Genomic DNA, 27,415 nt, shown 5'->3' on the forward strand with positions numbered 1-27,415 from the left:
TGCAGATTAAACTAGTGAAGCTCTAAAATCCCTGACACTGATAAAGCCTCATAGAGGTAAGCCAGTTTCCCCTCACAGGGCACTCCAATCTTATCTCCCAGATAGGCAAGTCTGAATCCTGATTCTTTTTCTGGACCATAAAGGATTCACCCCTCTTTCAGCCTCATTTTACTTGTTTGTAAAGCAATAACAAAACAATTTTTAAAAACAAACACGTGCTACTTCCGTCCTAGCAGTATTCCTGCAGGCACTAAACAGTGGATGCTCTGGCCTTCTTTCTGCTCCCAAGCTTTTCCGTCTACTCCTTCCCCCGCAGCCCCCTCCTCGCTCCACTCTAGCCCGCCGGCGGCCGCCCGCTGCCTGTAACCTTCTCTAAACACCTGAAGTGCTTTAGGTCATTCCACCGAGTCCTGCACTTACGCATCGTAAATACGAGCCACAGGCTGGGTTTAAATATGAAGGGCGGGTGCGGGGAAGCTGCGGAATGAATGGAAGCGACTGGGGAATGCAAGCAACGCAGGCCCCGCCCCAGACGCGCCCCGCCCCGCCCCGCCCCGCCCCGCCCACTATCCGACACCGGTTCTCTAAGACCTGCCTTTGCCTCTGTCTCACCCTCAAATCCCGCTCCACGGCTGGACTCCCGTGAGATCTGTGACTTCCCCCGGAAGACCCGCCCCCCTGCCGTGGAGGCCAATGGAAGAGGGCGACGGTTGGGACAGTTGAGTTTTGAAGGAGCCAATGAGTGCTCGGAGCGGAGAGTTTAAGAAGCTTCAGTCCACACTGTTAAGGCTGGTCCGGGATCGGAACCTGCTGTGAGCTGACGGTGAGAGGCAGCTGGGACGAGAGAGCCGGGGTGGGGTCGCGGCCGGGGGTGTCGGGCCAGGAGGGGCTGCGGCCTGGGTGGCCCTGACTGTGGGGCCGGGCGTCCCAGAGCACGATCATCTCTCTTCCTCCGAAGCTCGGCCGGCAGCCACTGCAAGGACCTCTCCCAGTCCAGACGCTCCCATGGCCCAGTTCGTGTTCGAGAGTGACCTGCACTCGTTGCTGCAGCTGGATACACCCATCCCCAATGCACCCCCAGCGCGCTGGCAGCGCAAAGCCAAGGAAGCCGCGGGGCCCGCCCCCTCGCCCATGCGGGCCGCCAACCGATCTCATAGCGCTGGCAGGACCCCGGGCCGAACTCCCGGTCAGTGGGGTGCGGCGGGACACCGGGAGGGAGAGGGAAAGACTGAGTGCTTTCTCCTCCCACGGGAGCCTGGTCAGATTGTCTGGTTTCCCTCTCCCTGCCCCAGGGAAATCCAGCTCCAAGATTCAGACCACTCCCAGCAAACCTGGCGGTGACCGCTATATCCCCCATCGCAGTGCTTCCCAGATGGAGGTGGCCAGCTTCCTCCTGAGCAAGGAGAATCAGCCCGAAAACAGCCAGACGCCCACCAAAAAGGTATGTGTCCCAAAGGGGCTTAAGGCAGGGGACCTGTTTGTGTAATCTGGATAACACCACTTGCCTCACCACCACTCTTATGTGCCAGGAACATCAGAAAGCCTGGGCTCTGAACCTGAACGGTTTTGATGTAGAGGAAGCCAAGATCCTTCGGCTCAGTGGGAAACCACAAAATGCCCCAGAGGGTAAGACCTAAAGTTCTTGGAGGTAGATGTTGTTCCATCGTCCCGGCTCAGGGGAGATGCCTGTCTGCTCTTGGCACCTAAGACTGAGGGGAGAGAAGGTGCTTATCCAGCCCTCCAGGTGAGGAGCTGGGGGAGGTGTCAATTCTCCCAGTGTCTAGACCCACTCTGTTGCCACAGGTTACCAGAACAGACTGAAAGTACTCTACAGCCAGAAGGCCACACCCGGCTCTAGCAGGAAGACCTGCCGTTACATTCCTTCCCTGCCAGACCGGATCCTTGATGCCCCTGAAATCCGGAATGACTACTGTGAGTGCAGCCTTCTCCTTGCCCAGTAGATAGAGAAAGAGGGCTCAGGAACTAGGCAAACAAGGTAGCTCATGTGCTTCCCTTCCTTCTCTGGCAGACCTGAACCTTGTGGATTGGAGCTCTGGGAATGTACTGGCTGTGGCATTGGACAACAGTGTGTACCTGTGGAGTGCCAGCTCTGGTGACATCCTGCAGCTGCTGCAAATGGAGCAGCCTGGGGACTATGTGTCTTCTGTATCCTGGATCAAAGAGGGCAACTACCTGGCTGTGGGCACCAGCAGTGCTGAGGTGCAGGTGAGACTTGTCCCTGTGCTGCAGCTCCCCTGTCCCCCCAGACCCAGGCACAGCGGGAGGATGGTCATGCTAAATCCCAATCTCTGATCCTAATGGTCTTCGCTCTCTGTAGCTATGGGATGTGCAACAGCAGAAACGACTTCGAAACATGACCAGTCATTCTGCCCGAGTGGGCTCCCTCTGTTGGAATAGCTATATCCTGTCCAGGTCAGTGGATTTTGCTAGTCTGTTACCAAATCAGTCTGTGGTTTTGGCTCACTCTTCCCAGACTGACTGTATACCTCCAAACTGAACCTCTATACCCTGATGATTTCCAAAGTTCTAACTCTGGCTGCTGGCAGCATTTGGCACTGCCGCAAAGCCTGATTCCCTCTTCCCTCCTGCAGTGGCTCACGCTCTGGCCACATCCACCACCATGACGTTCGGGTAGCAGAACACCATGTGGCCACACTGAGTGGCCACAGCCAGGAAGTGTGTGGGCTGCGCTGGGCCCCAGATGGACGACATTTAGCCAGTGGTGGCAATGATAATTTGGTCAACGTGTGGCCCAGTGCTCCTGGAGAGGGTGGCTGGGTTCCTCTGCAGACATTCACCCAGCATCAAGGGGCTGTCAAGGTGAGAGTGGGGCTGGGTTGGGGCCTCTGCAGACTCTCACCCAGAACCTGGGGACTATTAAGGGGAGATGGGATGGTAGGATGGGACTGGGTTGATCTGTAACTCCTGTATAGCTCTTTGTCTCACTCTAGTACCTGCTGACCCCACCTTTGTCCCACCTAGGCTGTAGCTTGGTGTCCCTGGCAGTCCAATGTCCTGGCAACTGGAGGGGGCACCAGTGATCGACACATTCGTATCTGGAATGTCTGCTCTGGGGCCTGTCTGAGTGCTGTGGATGCCCATTCCCAGGTAGTCCTCCTTACTCCAGCCTCTCACTCCCAGATGTGTTCCTAGTCTATATAGTCTTCCTGGACAACCATGTCCCTTCCAGTGGCTTCACAACTCTATACCCTGATGATTTCCAAACTGCTAACTCAGAGCTCACTCATGAGCTCCAGACCCATTATTTCCAACAGTCCACAGACCGCTTATTTCTAACCCCATGTCCTATAGGTGGCACCACCCTAATATATCCCAAATTAAACTTGTCATTTCCCCTTGCCTCCCTGAAACATGTTCCTCCTCCTACGTTTTTTGAGAGGGACACTACTCAGAAATTTGAAAAACCTTGAATCTTTCATCCTCCTCACCTAGTCACCAAGATGTATCAGTTTTACCTCAGAATATCATTCACCCCTCCCCTCGGCCTCATCCTCCTTCCTGCAGTACTGGTCTCAGCACTCTGTTTCTTCCAGTCTGTCCTCTGCACTGATCCGGGTGGTCTGTTACTGTCCCCCTTCAGCCCGGTGATGGTACCTTGTCACCTTCCATGTATAATCCAAATCTGTCAGAATACTTGAGGCCCTTGCTGGAGAAACCCTCCAGCAACCACTGCTGGCTTCCCCTCCTCCCACCTTCATGCATGCAACCTGCACTCAACACTTGGGCTCTGGGGCAAGAGTTCAAATCCTGGCTCTCTCACCTACTAACCTGTGATCTTAGGCTACTTGCTGAACTTCCTTCTGTTTGGTTCCTTGTCTGTAAAATGGATAACAGTTACAACTCTCAAAAGGCTTTTGTAAAGATGACGAACATTGAAGTTTGAGTCCATAGCACCTGGCAGGGTGCCTAACACCAGAGAGGACTTGGTTCTGATTTGAGTGGCGCTGGCCCTTTCTCATGCCCATGCCATCCCCTCTCCACAGGTGTGCTCCATCCTCTGGTCTTCCCACTACAAGGAGCTCATCTCAGGCCATGGCTTTGCCCAGAACCAGCTGGTTATTTGGAAGTACCCAACTATGGCCAAGGTGGCTGAGCTCAAAGGTAGGTGCTAAGCGACAGAAGCCAGACACAAAAGGCCACCTTTATTGTATGACTATTTATATGAAATGTCCAGAAGCAGCAAATGCAGAGAGAGACAACATTAGTGGTTGCTAGGGGCTGGGAGCAGAGTAGTAGGGAGTGACTTTCTTTATGCAGTGATGAAAATGTTCTAGAATTACTGTCATGATGTTTGCACAGCTCGTGAGTATACTAAAAGCTAATGAATGGTATGCTTTAAAAGGCTGAATTTTGTAGTATGTGAATTGTTAATTATCTCAATAAAGCTGTCGTAAAAAACCAAAAACCAAAAAAGCTAGGCAGCTTTCAGACCTGGAGGGCTATAGGTATCTACCTTCATAGGTACTGCTCTCCCTTTTCCCCCTGTTGTGCCCCAGGTCACACAGCCCGGGTCCTAAGTCTGACCATGAGCCCAGATGGAGCTACAGTGGCATCAGCAGCAGCAGATGAGACCCTGCGGCTGTGGCGCTGCTTTGAGTTGGACCCTGCACGGCGACGGGAGCGGGAAAAGGCCAATGCAGCCAAAAGCAGCCTCATCCACCAAGGCATCCGTTGAGAACCAACTCACCAGTTTTTTGTGCTTTTTTTTCTTTTTTTTTTTTTTTTTACTTTTTCTAATAAAGTCACGTCTCCCTCTCTTCTCTTTGCATGACCTCTGTCCCCACAGCCTTCCCAAGGGCTCCCTCTCCACTGTGGTCAGAGAGCTCGAGAAACAGTCACCCTGTGGGAGCCTTGCCCATCCCTCCTGTTTGCAGGCAGGCTGGCCGGCTTTGTACCCCACCTCCTCCGTTCACACATGTACACACACAGCCTCAGTGGTTACCTCTGTCACTTTTAATGGAGACATAAGTGAGTGAGCAGCCTCCACAGGCTATATTCCCAGGCCTCCCACCCACCCTGACCTTTGGCCAAGAAGCTCCTGCTTCAGTGTGAGGTGGACAAGGAGGGAGCCTGGGTCCATAGTGACAGATTATTGCTGACCTCTTCAGTGTGAGGAAAAAGGCCACAAGACCCTGGTGGGGGCCAGCCCTGAGTGCTCCTCTCCCAAGTGTAAGGCAGGGAGGGGAAAGTAAGTGTCCAGCCCTTCCAGGCCCCGAGCTCTGCTCTGGAGCGGCAGAGGGCGGTGAGGCCACATCCCTGGGGCTGGCCGGGAGAAGTGGGGGAGGAACGGAAGCAGTGGTCCCTGTGTACCAGCTGTGGGGAGCAGAGGGCCTGTCCCCCAGCTCAGTCCTGATCACATGAGCTCTGGTCACAGGTGTAGCTGGGGAGGACAATGACAGATGCTGCCCAAGGTGCAGTCCTGAGGCACTTAGGTGGGCGCCCAGCTAGGCCATGTTTCTCAGTTGGCCTTGACTTTGGCAGTACCTGGAGCTCCGTTTTGCTGAAGTACACGGGGCAGCCGCTTGCCTTTGGTGTAAGATTGATACCAGAAATTGGAGAAGAGCACGAAGAAGATGGTGCCGTACATCCAGATGAGGTGGATGATGACTGGGTACTGGTAGTTACAGCTGGGCATGAAGTAGTACTGGGAGATGTGCAGCGAGACCAGGACAAACTGGATCTAGGACAGAGCAAGGCAAGGAAGGGTCAGAGGGAACAGTGAGAGGACTGGAGGGAAGGGGTAGAGAAAGAACTCTGAGTGGGGAGGAATGGGGGCAGAGGAGGTAGGCTGGATAAAGGTAGGGTCCAGACCAGGAATGCTGGGATGGTTATAGATCAGGCCCAGGCCCCTCACCAGCTGGATGGCTGTCATGTGCTTTTTCCACCAAAGGTAGGGCTGAGCCACAGGGCCAAGGGCAGACAATCCATAGTACAGGTACATGACCACGTGCACAGAGGAGTTGATCATGGCGTGGAAAGAGCCCATTCCTCCTGTGAATGGACAATGGACAGGGTCAGGAGAGTCCGGCCTCATTCCCAGTGGTCATCCCTCCTCCCTCAGTGGCCTTCACCACTCACCTGGGGCAATTTTTACCCCCCACCACCAGCTCCAAGGAAGCACTGAGTGGTGGAAAACATGTAGGAAGGTCACCTGTCCATCTTTTTTCCGGAGAATAAAGATGATCTGAGAGAAGAGTCAGGAAAGGGGTTTCAGTGCCAGGGCCTCTCAATCCTTTCTCCCCCCAAGTTCTCGTATCTCCTGTAATGACTCACCGTGTCTATCAGCTCAATGAACTTGGAGAAGAGGAACAGCCAGGCCACTCGAACCATCTGCAAGAAGTCAGAGCAGCCTTAGGACCCCCAAGAGTCTCCCCAGCTGGTCCATGAGCACTGGTCACACCCAAACTGCTCCTAGTCCCATGCTGCCAAGGCAGGATCTGGCCCCTGTCCCTACTTACCCTCAGTGCCTCCGGGTTGTTGGAAAAGTCCACTGGGTCACAGCGCCAGGTGTATGTACTCAGCCAGCCAGACATCAGGAACTACGAAGGGGTGTAGGTTAGATCACTAGACTTCCCTCCCCTCTCCCAATCTCTTCCCTTATCTAGATAAAGAAATGGATCTGAGCCTGTCTGGAAAATAGAAGACGTGCTCTGGCCCTCAGGCCCGCCCCTTATCCTGCCAGCAAGCATTAAAGCCTAGGCATCCCAGGGGCCCACCTCGTAGACAATGTAGAGCGAAAATGCCACCAGTGAGAAGTTGTAGACAATCATGAAGCCGCGGAGCTGGAAGGGCTTCCGATTGGCCATGATGCGAGGCCCAAGTGAAAGAACGAAGTACACATAGGTCAGGAGGATGGAGGTCATTAGCAGGGGGGACCCCATCAGAGGGTAGCCCTGGATCCGAGGATCTGTGAATAAGGGTCAAAGGAGTCAGGAAGGGTCACAGGGTCCAAGGGTCCCTACCAGGTTTGCAGACATGAGGTCAGGTCACAAAGGGTCAGGGGTTGGTAGGGACTCTCCATTAGGAGACAGCCTAGATCCAAGGATCTCAGGGTGGGATGGAGGAAGGGCTGGTGGACAGCATCTTACCTGCATGCTTCATCATCTCCTGGTACAAGTTCACAACAGCCTCCATCCTGGCTAAGGACTCTGGCGAGGTATGGAGGATGAGTGTCAGACTGGGCCGACTGCATTCTCCCTCCCCTAACTTCACCCCTGACCCACAGACAGGACACAGACCAGACGGGACAGCACCCCACACCTCACAGAACAGCAAGAAGAAGGAATTGCTAGGGACTGGGGACGAGGGGTAGGAGGAGGCCGTTTGGCAGGGGCATCTGCTTCCTGTACATCCTGCCTGCCTGGGAAGGGCTGTTCCGCCCTTCCTCTCCACACCTTACTCTCCTCTCCTCACTCTCTGGTCCTCTCCAGGGATTTAACTTCCTGACCTCCCCTCCCTTCTTCTTCCACGAGAACTCTCAGTTTCTGGAGTCCTTCCAGAAAGTCTTAACCCTCACCAACAGAGAACTCATCTCCAGAATGAGCCATCTCTCCCTTCCTCACCAAAGTCTCTCACATCTCCATCTCTCAGCTCTGGGTCTTTCTTCTCTCCAGGGACCCTCCCCTTCAACCTCTTCTGTCCCACTTCAGGATGCTCACCTCCCGGGATGGTCCCTGCTGTCCCCTCCTCCTCTCCCTGTCGAGACACCCCCTCAGCTCTCCTCTGTCCTCCTGGGCTCTCACCTCCAGCCTCTCCTCTCATCTGTCTCCGGTGCACTCCTCTCGCCCTTCCTCTGCAGGAGCCTGGCTCTTTGAGGCTCCTGCCCTGGCAGCTCCACCTGTCTGACTAGATCTGGCAGCAGTCCCGCCCTTCACCCGCCCCCGCTGGACTGAGCACACGGGGTGGAGGGTGGGTCCAGGCCACAGGTCAGTGCCTGGAGGACCCACCAGGATTGAGAAAGCCAAGTAAAGCCCAAGACTCAACACCCACCCACCCTGGGCCAGTCAGATGAGCTAAGGTTCTAGGTTTTGAGCCAGAAACATCCCAGGACTCCATCCCCAGCCTTAGTCTTGGCCCAAAGAGAACTGCTGAAAACCCACACCCAGCATCCTTTCTTAAGCTAGCCAGAAATTCTCAGTTTGCCCTACTTCAGAATGGGTATGATCACCCTTCTCTCCCAGGGAGGGGCAGGGAAGCCAGTGGCATGTGAGGAGATGGGAAGTGGGAGAGGTCTCAGGCATCCTCCCCTCCCTCAGGGAGGGGTCCTCATGAGCTCGGCCCTCTGGCCCTCTGGCCCTCTTCCCCTCAGAGCCCAAAAGGAATGTCGGGGGAGGGCTCACAGGGACACAAAAGCCTTCGCCCAGATGGAGGAGAGCCTGGGACTCAGAGGCAGTCCCAGAGGGACAAGGCATTCCCCAAACAGCCAGGGCAGCAAATGCTCTGCAAGCTGCCTGCCCTCAAGTCAGCCAGGTTCCCTCTACCCGGAGAACCACCTGTGCAGGGACGAAGTGAAGAACACACCTGACACGGCCACGGAGGCTGCACCTGCGCCCCTCGCACACACAGCTCCCAGATGCTCCCCCAACCTCCATGTTGACCCACGACTGCCCTACCATGGTCAGGCCCCTAGGCCTCCTGTACATATATCTCCTGTTACACGGCTCTCCCCAGCTCCCAACGACAACTCACCAGTGGCTAGTATACCCAGGCACACACAGAGTCCACATACCTCCCGATGGAAAAACTGCCCTCCTCTGACACACCACCCGGACAAGTCTCCGTGGACTTTGACATGCATGGTTTCTAACACTCAGGCCTACTCCTAACTGCGTTCACACTGGCAAACACCCACACCCACACTCACAAACACTCCTTTACAGGTCCCGCATTACCATGTGCAAATGCTTACACTCACACGGCGGGTCCATACGCAGGTTTCCTCACATGTATGTGAGTCACTGGTAAATGCAGTCACACAAACTCCCACAGCCCACCTGCAGGTGAATGAACCCAACCACAAGTTTTGCAGACACACACCTGCCCTGGGTCATGCAGCAGGACAGATCTCTTTTCACTGATAGCAGTTGTCATTCATTCATTCACGGTCAGATCTTTGTTGGTCATTTATTCTGGGGTAGGGCTCACCCAAAGCATGTGCTCCCACACTCGATTCCTCCCTGACCATGTGAGTTCGCCAGCTACTTATCTCCTGGTCTCTCCAGCTACCATCCCCAAGTTCACCTCCCCCCACAAGCACCACACACACATCCTGCAGATCAGGGTTGGCTCAAGGCTTCTGGAAAGAACCTCTCCCCAAGTTTGAGGAGAATCTGGGTGTGTTACAGGTAGGGAAACAGTGTGGTCCTTGCTTCCTTTAAGATGGATGGAAGGGAAAAGGAGACAGGCAAAGGAAGGGGGAGGTGGGGGTGGAGAAAGGAGCCAAGGGGAAGGAGGAGTAGGAGGCACATAGGGGCTAGACCAGGAGGTGGTGGAGAAAAGCCTAGGTTTAAGCAAATGGGGGCCAGGCGGGAGGGAGGTTGCTGGGGAGGCCCAGCCCCGGAGAGCTAGGACCTCCCACCCACTCTCCCCAGGATCAGCCTCGCCCACAGCCTGGGCAGGGCAGGGCAGGGCCGGGTCAGGCGGGCCAGCGGGGCAGGGGCCCCGGCACGTGGCGAGCCCGCCCTGGAAGGTCCAGACTCACCAGTGGGGGCCAGGCGGGCAGTCGTGGAGGGCTCAGAGGGAGCAGGGCCAGAGAAGAGTCCCCGGGGCCAGCCTGCCTGCCACTTCCTCATCTGCTGAGCCGACTTTCTGTCACCAGAGGAGGAGGGGGCGGGCCGGGTTGGGGGGCGCCTGCTGATTGGGCCGCGGGCGGAGGCAGGAGGGGCCGTCCAGCCCAGGCTCTGAGGCCTGAGGGGCGGGGGCAGGGGCGGGCCGCCAGATGCCCTGGCAGGAAGCACGCCCAGCCCAGGCTCCCCACCCTTTCCCTCCGCATCGCAGCCCGCCTGGTCAGCTCGCGCGGCCTCGCCTCCGCCCGCCAGAGTTGCACCCTGCGTCTTCCTGACGTTCCGCCCCTGGAAGGCCTCATTCTGGGCCTCCGGGGGTTAATCCACCAACACGACCCATACAGCTTCTGTTGGTGGCCGGCCCACGCAGCCTAGGAACCTGGGAAATGTTCCAGGGCTCGGCCCTTCCCTCAAAGAGCTCCCTCTCTAGAGGGTGGGACGGGAGGGGTGGGCTGGAGGCAGCCTGCGAGAGCCGCCAACTAGGTGAGGCTGGGAGGTCTCAGCCCCAGGGAGCAGTTGCGGAGGGAAGCCTTCACTACGAGCCTGTAAACTTGGATGAGACTAGCATTAGGAGTTGCTGGGAGGATTTTGTGGAGTGGAGATGAGAGAATACAACTAGCCTGGAGCAGAAGTTAGTGAATCACCAGCTACACTGGCCTTCCAGGTAGTGAAAGGAAAGAGAGGGAAGTGAAGCCAACTGTGGCTGAAGGTAGGAGGTCTTGAACGCCAAATGGGGCAGTTCGATTTATTTTGGAAGCAGAGGGGAAACAATGAAGGGTTTTCAGGAGGCTATAGTCAGGCCTGTATTATCTAATACTCTTCACATATTTATCAACATCCTACCACGTGTAAGATGGAGTTGATTGCTGGTGACACATCAATGAACAAGGCACATGCTGTCCTTGCATGGGGTTTACTGTCTGGTCAAATCACTTCATTCTGGCAGCCAGTGTGATGAGAGTACTGGAGGGAGACCAGATAAGAGAGCACCCCGACCTAAGAAGGTTTGGAAACTGATGGGACTGGAGGAGCAGACGCTGGAGATTTCCCTGAGACAGCTGGACCCTCACTGTATACTTCACTGTCTATCTGGCTTCCTGCACTCTCCCCTCCCTGTTGCACACAATCACCAACTAGACTGAACTATAGCCGGTGAGGACTAGGTTTTAGCAAAATGAAATCTGTATCTCCAGCAGCTCCTAGAACAGTGCTTTGCATAGAGTGATCCAGTAAATGCTCACAGGATTATATGATGTACATGTGGAATTCAGAAGGGGTGGTGGCTTGGGACAAGCAATGTGTTTGTTAATGGTGGGATGTCGCTATGTGGAAGTTTAGTCTTAGAGTTAAGAGGTCAGCACCAAAGTACAGCCATGATCTAAACTATTAGTGCCTACCCTAGAAGGGAAATGGCCAAAGAATTCAACCATTCAAAAGGCTCAAACTTCGTAGCGCTGTACATTAAGGCCGACCTGATCTGGCCCTCAGCCTCCCATTCTACCTGTGCTGCTCTCCTGGGCCACATCCTATGCTTGAACTGTTTCCCAAGGATATCAGCCTCCCCTCCACCCTCCAAGCCTTGTTCCCTAACTCAACACAAGGACCAAGCAGCTCTCCCAAGCAACAAATCACTCCCTTACTTTGCTCCCACAATCTTACTGCAATGCAATTATCTGTATTCCTCCCCTCTCCTAACTATAAGTTCCTCTCAGCAGGACCCATTTTTAGTCATCTGTCTCTAGCATCTGTCCCAATGTCTGGCTCATCTGACCCTCCACGATGTTTGCTGAGTGAATATTAGAGTGAATAACACAATGTAAGAAAGACAAGAGAGATCCAGGGACCCAGAGTCAAGAACGGAAGACAGTAAGAATTCAAAAGCCTTTCTACTTCCCTTGGGGTGGCAGTATCCGTTGAGTCAATAAATGTTTACTGAAAGCCTCATGTGTTCCAGGTATACTTGAAGTGGCTTTGGGGACACACCTGACTCCAAAGACCTGAATTTAAATCTTCTGGTTAGTACCTGTAGGACTTTATGTAAATGGCTGACCTCCAGAAAATGGGAACAACAACAGTACCTGTCTCACAGGATTGTTGTGAAGATGAAAGATGACCCAGGTAGATTGCTCAGCATGTTTCATCTCAACATTTCACAGACAAGGGGGGAAGCAAGAAGGCATATACCTGTAACATAGATTCATGAGCATCCATTTAACAAATATTTCCTAAATGTTTACTGTGTGCAAAGCACTGTTCTGAGAGCACTATTCTGAAGCTTTTGGATGAACCCCAACTAGCAACAAAAAAAAGCAGATTACTATAAATGATGAAACAGTCCCAGAGGTCAAACATAGTAGAGATAGGGAACTTCAACTACCCGTTAGTTCCCTGGACCACACTGGTAAGTGACCAGAGCAGGCCCTCAGTAAAGGCCCACTGACTACATGAATGCACGTGCCCAAAGATTCACTTCCTTCAGTTCTTGTCCTAGTCTTGGGAGAAAGCGTCTTCAAGTATCTGATACAGATCACTTACCCAGGACCTACCAAATGGCATCTCCATGGCCCTGGGGTCCCTGCAAAACACTCAGTCTAGAGGAGGAGACAGACATATAAATTAACAATTATAGTAGCATGTGGTGAGTATTCCACAGATAAACCGGGAGGGTTATGAGAGCACTGGGTGGGGCACCTTACCCCAGGGTGGGGGTTAGTTCTTGAAGACGTCACAGAAATGACACCAAAGCTGAGCTTTGAAGGACACTTTCTAGAAAGCAGGGAAACGTTCTCCAGGCAGAGGGAAGCATGTGTGTGAAGGTACAGAAAGAAGCGGTGTGGCAGGTGTGGGGAGACCTACATAGTTGGTGTGACCGCAGCTCAGAGGGCATGTAGGTAAGGGGGAAATGTCGGCAGGAGCCGGTTATGAAGAGCCCTGCGGGCCTTGGTAAGAAGTGTGGGCTTAATTGTTTATCTTTTTCAGCCCTAGCTACATACTAGAGTCACCTGGGGAGCTTTTAAAATATCAATGCCTGGCTCTCACCTCCAGACTGATTCTAATGGTGGTTTTTAATGGGAAGAGGCTTGAGCGTGTTTATGTGCTGTGTGGAAGACAATGAGATTCAGTGTACACATGGGGAGATTAGCCTTTGGCTCAAGAGAACACCTCACAGACTGAAATATATGGAAAAGAAAGGTGCATTTGTCAATGGACTGGGAGGAAGAGGGACCATTTGGGACCTGCAGGGAAGCTAGGTAGAAGGCCTTGGAGGTAAGATGGTTCACTCTTATGTCCCTCTACCAGGGGCAGGCTGAGAAACTGAAGGGGTCCAGGAACTCAGTCTTGATAAGGATAAAGGCCAGGGATGCGTCTAGGTAGGGAAGAATATCCAGCCCAGTAGATAAAATTCCCCCTTCTTCATGGAGCCTTCCTGACTAATGGGAAGTGAGGCGACAACTTCTACTGTGTCCCACCCTCTCTGACTCACACCGTACTCATGGCTCTCTGAGAGGCCCTTCTCTGTCCTCTTTCCCCAGAAGATAAACCACTGATTTACCTTCTCCAAGGGTTGTTTGAAAACCATCATCTGTATGAGCTCTAACAACTCTATTCCTGTGATTATTTGAGGCTTTATTTGTTTCAGCAGAAAAGTTCAAGGGCAACGGGATCAAAGAAGCAGGGAAACAAATGGGAAAAGGTATACATGGACGTGCATGAGTGGGTGAGGGAGGGAGCAGTGGAGCAGTGGAGGGAACGGGGCATGGGAGACGCAGGGGAACTGGCCAAGAACAACAGGCACTGAGGGTCCAGGCTGAGAGACAACAGGAGTGGCAGGTAGAAATGGAAGCAGCCTCCTGGGGCCTGGGTCAAGCTTCTCCCTTCCCCAACCTGTAAAGGACAAAGGGCACTTCTTCCACAGTACCCACACAGAGGAGCTGAGGGGAGGGCTGGGTCCATGAGGACAGAGGAGTAAAGACGAGGGTGAAGGGTTTGTCAGTTAATCATTCTGCATGTCCCTGGGCCTGAGTCACTGAGTGAGTGTCCTCTGCCTAAGGCTGGGACCTTGGCAGAAGGAACTGGGGCTGGAAAGACATCCAGCCAGCAGAAGGGAGAGACTGCATGCTCTCATCCTGTCATCTGGACCCCTGAGAGGTCAGGGACAAGGTCTGATCCGTCAGTAGCTAGCCCAAGCCAACACCCTAGGGGTATCATTCTGTGTTCTCTGAACTGAAGAAAGTCAGGTAGGGGGAGAGGGCTGTGACAGAATGTGCCAGAAGAGCTCTGGAGAGAGAAAAGGGAAGGCTTTTGGCCAGGGACAAACCAGGGGAGGTTATTGAGATGGAGGAAAGGGGGTCAGCGAGATCTGGAAGATGTGTGAGAAGGCCCAAAAGGGGAAAAGAGGAAACACAGCTCACTATTCAATCCCTTCTCTGGCAAGCCTGGGGCCAGCTGCTTCCCGTGTGCTCTGACGGTTCAGTCCTGGAAGGTAAGTACTATTATCACTGCTTAACAGAAGAAAGAACTGGAATCAGAAGGGTGAAGGATTTTCTCAAGGTCACACAGCAAGTAAGGGGGAAGCAGCATAGGTGTCCCAGGCTGAGGAAAAAGTGTGGACCAAGAGATGGATGGAGAAAGCACTGCAAGTGATTCTGTTTGGCTGAAGGATATGGTGAATGAAAGGTCTTCATATGCTCAAAGGTTAAAAAGTAGGTGGGCCTCAAATCATGAAATGTTTTGAATGAAAGAATGAGTTTTGTTTGTATCTTAAAAATCCCTGATGATTTTTAAGAAAGGGGCTGGCATGATCCCCATTGTTATTTACAAAGAAAAACCTGGTGACAGGTGTATTACAAGAGGAAAGCAGAGGAAGAGAGACTCGGGGGAGACCAGCTCAGAGGCACAGGTGTGACATGGTGAAGGCCCAACCTGGAGCAATGGGGTGAGAAGGAAGAAGAGCACACAGAGCAGAGAGAGGGCTCAGAATGGACAGCAAGGTTGTCAAGCTGGGTAACTCTAGTGGAGCAGGATGGAGGAAGTGAGTGTGGTTTGGGACACCCCGAGTTTGAGGGAAGCGGACACATTCTGCAAACATTCTGAAACACAGTACTGTAAGTTTAGGAGAAAGGACAGGGCTCAGGGGGGCAAAAAGAATCTGACGATTCCTTGTAGAGACAAAACTACATGAAGTGGACTGTAGTAGCTCTAGGTCTGGTCGTACTCAGACGCTTTCCCGTCCCCCTGCTTTCATTGCCTTTAAGGAATTCCTGCCTCATTCCATTGGCCTTTTGATCATGATGTTCTCCCTACATCCCCCAGTCCAAGCTCTCAATGGCACAGAATCCAAGCAAGAATAATCAGAGTTCTTCTACAAGATGAGCTATACTGCGGGAGCATGGAGAAACGTGGAGATAGAGGGGCTAGACAACACTGGAGCCCCTGAGCCCACCTGGAGCCAGTCACCCTTCAACTCTCCATCCACATAGCCCAAATCTGGTGGGGGTCCCCTCTTTTGGTTGTCAATTAAGCTAGTTGAATTGTAATGTGTGGCAGTCAAAACCATGTGATAAAAATGATACTGCTCAGGAGAGAGAAGGGGAAAGGAGACTAGTATTAGCATTTCAGTGCTGACTATATGCCTGGAGGGCCTTATTTGCCCTTCAAAGAGGCTTGGACTTTATCTTGCAGAAAATTATGAGCTATTTAGAGGTTTAAATTTAATTTCAAATATGCTCTGTGGAAGGAACCTTTTAGAGGTTGGTGCTACAATCCCATTTTACAGAGGTGGAAACTGAGGCTCTTGGAAGTGAAGTAACTTGCTTAAGGTCACACAATGGATAAGCATCCAGGTCAGGTGTATTTAAGAATGGTCAAGTGTACAGGGGAAGACATGGAAAAGATTTCACAGGAGTGGGTACCACTGGAGGGATGAACTGTTCACTAGGTGAACAAGGGGGATGGAGCAGGAGCCCAGACCAAGTAAGCAAGACAGAGGAGGAAAGAACGCACCACAACTGCACAGAGAGACCTCTGAGGGGGTGAAAGGTCCCCCCTTTAGACAGGATGCAGGCAGACTGTGGAACTGAGTCTAGCCGGTGTGGACAGGGAACAGATATGGTTTAGAAGGGATGAAAGGAATATTTCTGGTAAGGGAGCTTGTCATCTGGTCTCAAATCAAAATCACACATTTTGAGAGCCCAAACTGGTCTTTAAGAGAAGAGTGTAGGTGACAACTAAGTGGGAGAAAGGAAATTCACAAAACTATATTTGAAAGTGACTTATCACATCAGGAAAGCCAGTGTAAGAATGTTCCAGCGCCTGCTCTGCACTAGGTGCTAAGGAGACCCCAAGGGGGATGAAACATGCACACAGAGTCTCTCCTGAGGCCAAGCTCCTGAGACAAACCATAGTTGTAAGCACAGATGAGCTGCAGGGGGAGGAAGAGTTACCTCTTCAGAGAGGTTCTGGTCAATCATTGATTTAAGCAACAATTACTGACAGCAGAGTTCAAGACACTCCCCTGAAGACAGCTTATATTTACTGAGCTTCTGCTATTATCAAGCACACTATTCTGAGCACTGTGTATGTATTTATGTATTTAAACTTCACAACAACCCTATGAAATAGCCACTATTATTATCATCCCCAGAAATAAGGAAACTGAGGCACAGAGAGATAAACCAACTTGCCTAAGGCCACAAAGCTAGTAGGTGGCACAGTTAGGATTTGAATCCAAGAGGTCTAGCATTAGAAACTGTTCCTTTAACTAAAAATGCTACATTATACTCTCTCCGAAGTCAGCCAAATCATAACAGTAACAATAATAGTAGCAGCTACCATTTATAGTGTTTATGGTGGGCCAGATGCCAGAGAATGCCAAACATGCAAGTTTCTTGCCAAAGATCAGACAGCTCTCAGATGGAAGAACTGGGATCCAAACCCTGACAGTTCAGGGTGCTTGAACTTGGGGGACAATAAAGAGCAGCAGGAGCTAGAATAAGTTTGTTCAAGGTACAAATGTGGAGCATAAAAGTGGGGGTCACTGACCTCACCTGGTGGGAGTGGCACTGATCTGTTGACAGACTGGGCTGTTGGGAAGCTTCACAGAGGAGTGACTTGTGAGCTGAATTTTGAAAGATGATTGGGTATTCATCACATAGAACAATGGGGAAAAGTGTTCCGTGCAGAGGGAACAGTGGGAATAAAGGAATGGAGGCTGAAGAGTCTGTTACATTCAGGAAACTTCAAGCAGTTTGTACAGCTTGGGAATAGAGTGGGTGGTGGGACAAACGAGAAAGTAAGTCAGGAGAAGTCAGGGGGCTAGATGACAGAATCTTACTTGCCTTTCTGGGAAATTTAAGCTGTTTTTCAAGCTTTTCCACTGAAGTAAATGTACAAAAAAAGGGGGGCGGGGAGGAGAAAGAGAAGAAAGAAATATCCTTAGGGAATCTAGCAGCTTGGTAAGAAGCCCTTCAGACTAGTAGGAATTCTTTGAAGCCTATTTTCTCTAAATGCACACATGATAATTTTGCATTCTGTTTAAATTACTTACCCTTGAGTCAAGTGGGCATTTTAGGATGATTTTTATCTTGTGACTTTCAGTATGCCTGGCACACTGCCCCTACCAACCTACCGGGTATGTGGACCCCAGTTTGACAAACACGGGGAGGAAACTAACAAAAGGATTTTTATCAAGGGAGTAATGTGATCAGAACTGCAGTTCAAAAAGATCTATCTGGCAGTCATATGGAAGATGAGTTGAAGTGGGTAAGACGGGGCACAGGGAATCTGAACAATACTTTGAGGGTGAGAGGCCCAGGGTCTGCACTGCAGGGCAGGATGTATGGGTACCACTGGAGAGACAGAATTGACAGGATTTAGTATTTGATTTGGTGCTGTGAGACTGGGACACAGAAGGGGGGAAGAGTTTAGGATGGCTTCCATAGACCTGGCTTGGGTCAACACTGGATACTAGAAAAGAAATGGATTTGGAGGGAAAGATGATTGGATTTGGACATTCAGAACCTGAGGTACTTGTGGATCATATGGGCAGAGATAGCCAATAGGCATCTGCACCTCAGGAAAGAGGTCTGGGTTGAAAATAAAACTTGAGTCATGTACGTAAAGGTGGTGGTCAGAGAGATGGCAGGTAGAATAAGAAAAAAGAGTCCTGGAGGATAACAATATTCAAGAAGCAGGCAGAGGGACAGAAGGCCAAAAGCTGCAGAGAAGAAATGGTTAGAGACATAGGAGCTAGTGAAGAGAAAGAGGTAAAAAGTAATGGTCAGCTGTTAAATGCCATGAAGATACAGTAAGATAAGGATTGAAAAAGTCAGGACTTAGCCATCAGGTCAACGGTAACCTGTGACAGGGCAGTTCAGAGGAATGGGGGAAGTGGGGCTGAAGAGTGAAGAGGGGGTGTAGAAGAAGACAGTGATGGTAGGCTTTTATTCAAGAGAGTGGCTGTGAGTCAGTGAGTGGGGACGTGGGGTCAAGAAGGATTAACATGGAAGGACACTAACCAGAGCCATGAAAGTGGGTGCAGCCCAGAGAAACTAGTAAAAAGAACGAGGATGGGCGAGAGAAGATGAAGAATCAAAATGACCGGAAATGAGTGAGATTCAGGTGAGAGCCAGGAAGGCAGTGGCACTCCAGGCTGAGGGTAAGCAGGAAGGGGAGCAGCCCAGGGCCCTGTGAATTTGATTCAGTAGGGGAGGTTATCATCACATAGAAAAGCATAATTTACTGTTTTCACTGGAGGAGTCTCTCCAGTACATGACTCTTGCCCAGAGAGAGAGGGATGCCTGAGAGTGGGATGGTGACTTCTGACATTTAATGCATGTATCTCGGTAACCTACCAACTCTTTGATGAATTTTCACTAAAGAACTAGTGAAAGCTAGAAGACGATTTCAGGGAAGTGGTCTAGAGGGATGTCAGTATTTTAAGCTGTAGGTGACAGAAAGGGAACTTTAGGAAGAGTCTACAGGGGTTCAAGGGATTTGGGGGCTGATCTTGGAAAAATCTGGCCTGTAGTAACATAGTCATGCAATGAGGAAAACAAAAAATGCCCAGGGACAAACAGGCTTGAGAATCATTGCCAGAGACTTAAAAGCTAGGAAGGATTGCTGGGATCACCCAGGTGAGAAAACTGTGGCCCAGGGAAGTCAGGGGCCTTGTCCATGATGTTCTTGGGGAAGCGGCCATGTCCAAATGGTAGGTGACTTCTTGAGAGCATGAGAACTCATCAAGAAACCACAACAGAGATCCAGGATCTGCCTCAGCAACACACAGGAGCTCCAGAACAAAAGGGAGGGAAATTAAAGGGAAGAAGAGAGGAAGTCTGTCCTGTGGGCCAAAACACATGCTGAAGTAATGGGTGCCATGGCCCTGTCAGCAGGTTGGAGAGCTCGCTTTCTGTTCCAATTAGAAAGCCGCATCTGCAGGGTGGCAAATCCTTTCCAAGTGTTAGCCTCTGTGTGTTTAAGGCTGTCAGGCCAGAGCCATATTGAGCCTCCAGAGGCTGGTATGGTGAACCCTCAGGACTGGATCAAAAAGGGACCACCGCCCCTGGCCCATTGCTAAACTTCAGTAGGCTATCCCCACAAATCTGGAATAGACAGAAGAAAATGTACATCCCTTAGTAGTTTCTCTGGACAGTAATCAGGAGTTGACCTAGGGTGGGCGTTTGGAAGGATTCAGCCTCCGTCCTGCCTGGTGCTGGGATCAGCTCACACACGGCTCCTGTGTCCACAAGGCACAGAGAATACATTGTCCATAAGGAGGATTATTCTGTACAAGAAGCTCAAACAAAGGGAGAGGTTGTTTCCAGCTGCCTGGGGGAGGTGAGAAGGGGGTGGGAAAAGGGACCAGCCTTGCACTAGGGCATTCCTGCAGAGTTCAGCTCCTTCCCTTCAACAGCAGGACGGGAGGTAGGGACTATACCCCTCCAGCTCAGTCCTAGTGCCAGGACTGATTGTGGAGTTAGGAGCACTTAGCTACAAGCTATCTACTTGGCTGTTTCCCAAGAAACTACAAGGTTAAGTGAAGTGACCCAGCTAGGTAGGACAGCAATAGATACCAGGAGGGAAAGAGAATGGGGTGATTGGAGCAATGAGCAAAAGGAAGACTTAACAATGACAGAGTCCCAGCCTTGGGGCAGAGCTGAAGAGGGAGAAGTCCTAGCAATGAGTGTCATGCAAATACTGATGCAGTAAGCTTCCGCCTTCAGCAGGGTGACCTCTGTGCTATAACGTGAAGTTTCACAGCTGCCGCTTTCTCCATCCTAGACACACACCTGGGACACAATGGCTTAATCTGTCTCCAGAGGCCCCAAGAGTAGGAGAAGGCACAGGCCCCAGGCAAAAAGAGACACCAGAGACTGAGCAACACTACCAGAGTGGAACAAGAGGCCCATCTTTTGCCAGTCTTAAATCTGAGCAAGGAAGCAGGTCAATGTCCTCTTCTTGAAGGGAAACTCTCTCTATATTCCATCCTTTGGGAATGAGTGTGTTACGGGTGGGAGATATTCTCCATTGAGGCATTTACTGGGTTGTGTGGGCCCCAAAGTTGGTGATGCTACCTAGGTTTACGTATTCCAGACAACCTGGGGTTAGTGGGTTGGAAATGAGAGCATGTGCTCCCAGAGTAAAGAATATAGAGATGTAATTGCCTGTGGAGTAAGGAATGCTTGCTTGCGGGCACAAGATGTAGGTGGGGTCCTGCATATGTTCCTGTTGGGGCAGGAAGACATTTTCACTCTGGGAAGACAAGGAATCTATTTCAACTAGTACTTTGGGGCTGAAGTCAGTATTAGCTGGGGCAACAAAGAAACTCAGGGTTGGTTTCAATAGGTTCAAAAAGTTTTCAAAAAGCTTTCCATAGGAAGGAATCTTTTGGTGGAATAAAGGACAGGAGTCACTGAAAGATGCTCCAGGGGTTTTAGAGAAGTGCACCTTGAACTCTACCTAATATGAGACTTAGAGGTGACACTTCCAGTGGGGAGGGAAGATAAGGAACACCTGAATGGGCTGGCGGACCAGTAACGTAGCACTGCTGAAGTAGCGGAAAGGTCTGACATTGCCTCAGAGCCAATGACAGAATTTCCATGCCCTTGCATACTGTGGTCAGTGAGCTGTGTGGATTCTATTTCTTGTCTTGATGGAACAGGAATGGATGTGACATCTGTGACCACTTTTCCAGTCCTTTGCTGCCACAGCCTGGCAGGATTCTGCCTGACACTGAACAAATGCCAAAGTACTGGTGTGTGACAGAAAAGAATTGAAAAAAGGCAGCTGGAAGGTATAAGCAGTCCTTCCTATTACCTCTCAGGACTTTTAGATCATAGCTAATCAAAGAACACTTTTTATGGAGAACAAATTAGAATTGCCCTGCAGCAACCTTGAAAGTCTCTGACATATAGTCTCCAATTCCTGCATAGCTCTCTCAGTTTATTTGCTGTCAGATAACCCTGACACAGCAGCCATCAACTGACATAACTTTATTCAGAGAACCCTTGGGCCCACTTCTGCTGACTCAACCCCTGCCCTGGCTCACAAAGAAGCGCTAAGAAAGGCAGCTTAGGCTGGAGACCCAAGCCCACTTTGCTCTCCAGCTTTATAAATGCAGGCAAAGGTCCTGATGGCTGCCGCCTCCTACCATCCACCTGGCCCTTATTGGAGCCACAGGCTCAGTGGACTGAGGAAAGCCATTTTGCCTGGAGCCAAGGAACCAGGCACACTGTGAAGATAATGCAACCTTGATGAAAAATGGTGTGAAATACTATTCCCCTCTCCCTCCAAAATAAGAAAATGAGTCTGGGGGACAAGGGGCTTTTTCATGTTCTAAGAAAAACCCTTTCTCATACAGTCCTGCCTGGTAGAGCCACTTCCTGAGAAAGCCCCCACCCACTGGGCCTTCCGTATCTTCCTTCATGAGTGTTTGGTGGGGTAAAGGATAGAGCACTTTGTGACAGTATCTCAGATAAGAGCTAAACTGGCTTTTCCGAGGATGGAGAGCAGAGCAGGCCTGAGCTTCACCAGAGCTGCAAGTGGGCGGTCTGTCCCAGCCCAGAAGCGTCATCACCTGCAGCTTGAAGAGATGGCCAGGATGGAACCTGGGCAGGAAGGCCTGTGGAGGTAGTAGGCCCCTAAGGACACAGAGGCTGTCACAGTTCTGGCAGCACAAAATAAGCACAGGCTTTCAAACGGAGCTGAGTGGTCCATGATCTTGTGTCCATCAACTCACCACAGACATGAAGCTGTATCAGATCAGGCTAAGTTCTGGATTGAGGAGGGCGGAGGGGAGAAGTGGCTGTAGAAACTCTCATTTATTAAATACCCATTATTTCATAGACCATGCTAAGTGTTTTACATTCATTTTCTTATTTTAATCCTCACAACAACCCTATGAGGTAGGTATTTTCATCATTTATAAACAAGAAAACAGGCTCAGAAAAATTAGGTCACTTGCCCAAGATCACACCACTAGTCAGCAGTGGAGATGGGACTTGTCTGTTGCTGAAAGCCCATGTTCTTTTTATTGTACCCATCTAGGTCAGCTCTTGGCAAAAGGCAATTTCACTGCCCAACTCTGCAAAGAGCACCTGGGCGTGGAGGTTGCCAGCCACACTCACCGCTGGTAGGGATGCATTGAAGCCGACTTGATGTTGGTTTTTATTCCACTTGGCATTTTCCCTAAAAGGAACATGAAGGAAGACACCTGAAGCACAGTAAGACTTTGACAGTAAATCAGAAATGTGATCTGTCACATTCTCTACCATCTCAGAATCTCTGTGGCATCTGACCCTGAGCGGCAAGGCTCAGAGGTATGGCTCCTCACCCAGCCCTTCCCTGAAGGTGTCTAGGAGGAGGAATTAGGGGAGGGATCAGAACACACCCCGGCAGTCTCCTGGTAAAAGAGAGCTAAACCTGTGTGACCACCATTTAATGTCACAGGTAAAAGAGTGCTATGTTCTCTTATTTTAATTGTTCCTTTGCCTAGACAGCCTGGAAGAAAATATCTCTTCTAGCTACTTGCATCTGAACTCCTCCAAATTTTTCTTATAATTACTAAAAGTGAACAGGAAAGACACGATACAGAGAAAAGAATACATGTAGAACTGGGAAACTTGCCTGCTTGTCAGTTCCCAATGTACCTACCCAGGGGTCCTAATTAAGGCCTAACCACGCGTTTCTCTAAGATAAGACACTGACAACACATCTAATGTCCAGAGTAAATGGCACAGAAGGGCAGTTGAGACAGATCTGAAATGGGCTGGGAGGTGAGAGCAGTTTCTGCTAATCAAAGTTCTTTCCACATTGTCTGGTGCCTGTTAACAGCCTCTAATGAGATTTTTACTCCTAAAATTTTTTTCTGGGTCACAGTCCAAGGGAGAAAAGGAGAATATCTCCAGTTTTGGGGATGCTGGGAGCCCAGGTAACCCAGCTCATTCCCACTTCCTGCTCAAGGTCTGCCACCATGCCAAGCCATGTCACCTTACCTGGTTGACCTGCTTGGGCCATCTGCACCCCACTCAGCATTGGCTGCTGCTGGCTTGGAGCGCCTGCCATCTGCACCGGCTGTAATCCTGAAGCTCCTGCAAGGATTGTCCCAGCTCCTGGCTGGCCTGGCTGGCCAGGACCACTGCTGCCTGAAGGCCTCCAATTAGACAGCCCCTTCCCAAAGGCAACAGCTGCCACTAAGGCATTGGTGTCTGCTGGGTTAAAGGTCTGCTTGTTCGGTCGGAGACCTGAAGAAAAAGGTAAGTGAGGACCCTGAGGTGTGCCTCCAGCGCTGGACTCAACTAAGCAGCAGAAAGACCAGTATGAGTACCAGGGCTTGGAGTTCTGACCACCAGCATCTAGACTCCTTGGCAGCCCAGAGGAAGAGCCAGAGGAGCCCCATGACTATCTTAGAATTCTCCTTTCTCACTTTGCCCATTTTTCCCACCTGCCCCAGAGCTGGCCTTAAATACAAAAGGCTGACAGCATGGATGCGTACCCTTTCCTGAGCAGCTCATCCTATGTCCTCACTTCACTGCTACCAAAACCACCCTTTCTATTCCAGTGATTTTATCCCTCTTTCCTTCTCTACTTTGTCACCAATCCCTCCATACCTCCACTCTCTGATTCTCTTTCCTCTTTGCTGATTTTCTCCAGAAGGTTTGAGCACATTTTATTCAAGCTCTGAATCTGCTTCTGTAACACACATACATTTGTGCAGTTTAGGACAAGCAAGACATGATTACAGGAAATTTCTTCCTTGTATTCTTCCGGGGACAACTTAGGTATAAACAACTGTGCATCCCTACCACACAGGATTGGTAATGCCTAGCTTCTCATGATAAAGCTTGAGGGTGGGGTCAGCAGGGCAGTGATTCGATCCAACCTGAGCTGCATCAGCACCAATGCGGGCAGCATCTGTCGTCAGCTGCTTCTCTTGCTCTTCAACCTCAGGGTCAGGCTTGGTTCTCAGATGGTCAGGAACCACCTCATGGCTGAAAACAGGTACTCGTCCTTCAGTCTGCCGCTGTAACACACAGATTTTATTGATTCTACTATGCACTCCAAGAAGACTCAATCTGGCCTATTATGTACATAGTTCCTTCCACAGACACACAGTGCTTCTTCAGGGAAAACACAACCTATGACTTACAATATCTGCCTTCTTAGGACACTTCACTTCTTTCACTTCTGTCTTCTCATATCCCTATCTCTACCAGACCTAGGGGCAAACCTCTCTCTGCCACATTTTAATCAAAGACTGAAATAGAAAAAGTCACAAAAGAACATACTTTTTGCTTGAGACAGGTGTTGGAGGAGAAAGGTCTTTGCCTCAGGTACATATGCCTCAGGTTAATTCAGCACTTTTTGGGAGTAGCTCCCTAGATTCCAGAGGACCAAAACCAAGGCCTCCAAAATGCAGCCCTCACTTTTTACTGCCACCCTCTACTGTATGAGAGCCAACCAACAACTGTGCTCTAGGTCCTCATCCAAGAACTTCATTTTCCAAGTTGTATCTCTCTCCCTCTCTTACCATGAGATCTTCGTCTCGGTCTGGGGACAACACCAGAGGGATGATGACCTGGTTACGGAACAGTGGTGTCTTCTCATGCTTCAAGACCTTGTTCAGAGTGTTCAACTGTCCAGACAGCAAGGCAAAACTGTCCAGGACAGAGGGCCTGGTGGTGGTAAGAAGATGTCAGAATATTCCCAGTTAAGTAGCCTCAAAGGGGTCCTTCAGACTAGGAATACCCAGACTCACCCCCAAAAGATTCATAGCCCTACGGCTGGTCTGGGTGGGAACTAGACTGGCTCACATGGATTATAGGGTTAGGAAAGAGGGACATATTTGCAGTTTCTGACACAGATGGAGAAAAAGGGGAGTTTGTTATAGTAGTCCCCCCTTATCCACAGTTTCACCTTCCATGGTTTCAGTTACCCATGGTCAACCATGGCCCAAGAATATTAAATGGCAAATTCCAGAAGTAGACAATTCGTAAGTTTTAAATTGAGTGCCATTCTGAATAACATGATGAAATCTTGTTTTGTCCCACTCTGTCCCACCTGGGATGTTAATCATCCCTTTGTCCAGCATACCCATGCTGTATATACTACACACCTAGTTAGTATAGGAAAAAACCATAGTATATACAGTATAAGGTTTGGTACTATCGTGGTTTCAGGTATCCACTGGGGGTCTTGGAACTTATCCCTCACAGATAAAGGGGGACTACTGTATTTGAATGGGATGAGAACAGTGGCAAAATAGGAACCATGGCCACGCTGTTATCACTAAAAATTCAGAAACTAGGTAAAAGCCTCTTTTCCAGCCTGGAAATATGATTCATACTTCCAAAGTAGGTAGGACCTAAAAGACACAGCAACACGCATGGCAAGAGATCCAGTATGAATACTGTAGTGGGAGGACCTCCTCTCTGAGAAGCCAAAAGCCAGAAATAACCTGGCTTGAGAAACTGGGCATTTCTCTACTTCCTTATAATGGAGGCCCAGAGCCAACTGTAGTGTCAAATATTGGGAAACCCAGCTCTTTCTAAATCACAAGATGTTTCCAAACAGATAAGTTGTTACATCATTGGAGATGTCCTATCCACCAGGTGGCGAGGCCCCTCCACCCATGGAGCCCTCCCCAGCTTGCCCTGGCAACCCTTACCAGGTCAGCCGGTCATACTCGTTCTCCAGTTTGTAAATAAAACTCCCCAGGGAGTTCTTCAGATCAGCCACTTGACTCAGCAGTGCATCTAATGATGCTTCAAGCTGCTTCTCCTCCCTCTGCATCAATATGAATAGGTTGGTTACTCAGTGACACATACAGAGGAAGGCTGAAAAGCCAAGGCGACAGTGTGCAACCCCAGTCAAATAACATGGGATCTCACTGGCACAGGGAGAGCCAGATTGTTTTCTATCTTTGGTATTTGGGTTACAAACGGCATCAACCCTTAGACCTTCCCACCCATTCATCTGACCTCAATTCCTCCTACCTACTGAATCTTTTCTCTTGTCACCTCCTAATCCATGCCTGGTCTTTCTCTGTATCAGGTACACTCTATTCTGAGAAATTTTCACCAGACCTAAGCACCTGTGGTTTATTATCTTTTGTGCACCTCTGCCACATACGTACCCCGACTTTCTCTGTCCTAGAAACTACCTTGTGAACCCGGCTGTTCTTGCCAATGACACTATCTCTGGAAAAATCTACCTACACGTGAAGGTTCCACTGAATACCTGCCACTCCCCGCCCCTTCGTTTACCCTCAACATTCAATGTTTCAACCTCCTCCTTGCTGAACTAATCTGCACTCATTTTATCTCTGTGCCAATATTTCTATGCCCTTTTCAAGATTAGTCAACCTATAAATATTTACTGACAGACTACCAAGTGCAAGAAACTAAATGACAAATGAAAAAGCAAAAAAAAAAAAAAAAAAAAAAGCACATGCCCCTAAGTACTAGACAAACAATTTGATAGGCTGGAGGTAGGGGGTGTGTGCAAAGCATTTTCTTTCCATCTATGGCCTACAGTTTTATTTCGTTTCTTCATCCTTAACACTATCCAGCACAGGCTAGGAAGAATGAAGCAAAATTGTCTTGCAAACTCGCCGATGTGCAGGACAGGAGCCTTGATCCTGGATTCCACCCACGGCCTCGGATTACATTAGTTTGGCCATCGCGGTCCCACAGTTTCTTCCACCCTGGGGCTTCTCTCCAATTACAGATCCCCTGATCTGTCTGCATCCAACAGCGGCCATCCAACAGCCTAGGCCGGGGCCTGGGTCAGTGCGCCACTTTCTTGACCCATCTTCCTTGGGCTGCATCTTAACCTTCCCAAACTGCAACCTGATCCTTTCCCACACCCTAGCAAATCAGAGCGGCCTCCTCCCTCCCGACTTAGCCCTAGCCGCTGTCTCAGTCTCCTATTAGCCGGGCTCCACCCCCATCTCTCATCGGCGCCGCGCTGTCTCCAGTAGGCCTCGCCCCCATCGCGCGTCTCCTTATCCGTCAGCCGCCGGCTGTGCCCTCTTCGCCCAGCCCCAACTCCTCTCTTTTCGGTCAGCCCACCTTCTGTCCCGTTACCAGAGG

At 50.5% G+C, this 27,415-nt stretch overlaps 3 protein-coding genes across 13 annotated transcripts; 1 reads left to right on the plus strand and 2 right to left on the minus strand.

The window, feature by feature from the left end:
• Positions 1–595: 595 nt before the first annotated feature.
• On the plus strand, positions 596–4,799 carry CDC20 (cell division cycle 20). 2 transcript variants are annotated; one of them, XM_032494055.1, is made up of 11 exons: positions 596–823; positions 932–1,186; positions 1,293–1,441; positions 1,530–1,626; positions 1,804–1,932; positions 2,030–2,226; positions 2,339–2,433; positions 2,613–2,841; positions 3,004–3,129; positions 4,026–4,143; positions 4,539–4,799. In XM_032494055.1, exons 2-11 carry the CDS (start codon positions 1,006–1,008, stop codon positions 4,715–4,717), a joined length of 1,500 nt encoding a protein of 499 aa, XP_032349946.1. In that variant the 5' UTR covers positions 596–823; positions 932–1,005; the 3' UTR covers positions 4,718–4,799. The 2 variants fall into 2 exon arrangements, with proteins under 2 accessions (XP_032349946.1, XP_032349945.1); XM_032494054.1 differs by having other exon boundaries at positions 597–823; positions 959–1,186.
• Positions 4,800–4,976: 177 nt separating this feature from the next.
• On the minus strand, positions 4,977–10,050 carry ELOVL1 (ELOVL fatty acid elongase 1). 4 transcript variants are annotated; one of them, XM_032494062.1, is made up of 8 exons: positions 9,743–10,050; positions 7,131–7,190; positions 6,759–6,949; positions 6,501–6,581; positions 6,316–6,372; positions 6,121–6,226; positions 5,897–6,033; positions 4,977–5,722 (listed from the first exon to the last, which is right to left on the minus strand). In XM_032494062.1, exons 1-8 carry the CDS (start codon positions 9,831–9,833, stop codon positions 5,501–5,503), a joined length of 945 nt encoding a protein of 314 aa, XP_032349953.1. In that variant the 5' UTR covers positions 9,834–10,050; the 3' UTR covers positions 4,977–5,500. The 4 variants fall into 4 exon arrangements, with proteins under 4 accessions (XP_032349953.1, XP_014409501.1, XP_006178540.2 ...); XM_014554015.2 differs by lacking the exon at positions 9,743–10,050 and adding an exon at positions 8,771–8,793; XM_006178478.3 differs by lacking the exon at positions 9,743–10,050 and adding an exon at positions 7,785–8,114.
• Positions 9,852–27,359, minus strand: MED8 (mediator complex subunit 8). Of its 7 annotated transcripts, none has more exons than XR_004324971.1 (9): positions 26,936–27,355; positions 25,990–26,108; positions 24,853–24,997; positions 24,205–24,345; positions 23,933–24,014; positions 23,318–23,566; positions 22,451–22,511; positions 11,903–12,008; positions 9,852–11,821 (listed from the first exon to the last, which is right to left on the minus strand). XR_004324971.1 is itself a non-coding variant. In XM_032494056.1 (9 exons), exons 1-9 carry the CDS (start codon positions 27,068–27,070, stop codon positions 11,743–11,745), a joined length of 1,056 nt encoding a protein of 351 aa, XP_032349947.1. In that variant the 5' UTR covers positions 27,071–27,359; the 3' UTR covers positions 9,852–11,742. The 7 variants fall into 7 exon arrangements, 6 of the variants coding, with proteins under 6 accessions (XP_032349947.1, XP_032349948.1, XP_032349949.1 ...); XM_032494056.1 differs by lacking the exon at positions 11,903–12,008 and adding an exon at positions 12,371–12,415 and having other exon boundaries at positions 26,936–27,359; XM_032494057.1 differs by lacking the exon at positions 9,852–11,821 and adding an exon at positions 12,360–12,415 and having other exon boundaries at positions 11,950–12,008; positions 26,936–27,356.
• Positions 27,360–27,415: the final 56 nt, after the last annotated feature.

This window comes from Camelus ferus, chromosome 13, assembly GCF_009834535.1.
Source record: "Camelus ferus isolate YT-003-E chromosome 13, BCGSAC_Cfer_1.0, whole genome shotgun sequence".
NCBI classification, from domain to species: domain Eukaryota; kingdom Metazoa; phylum Chordata; class Mammalia; order Artiodactyla; family Camelidae; genus Camelus; species Camelus ferus.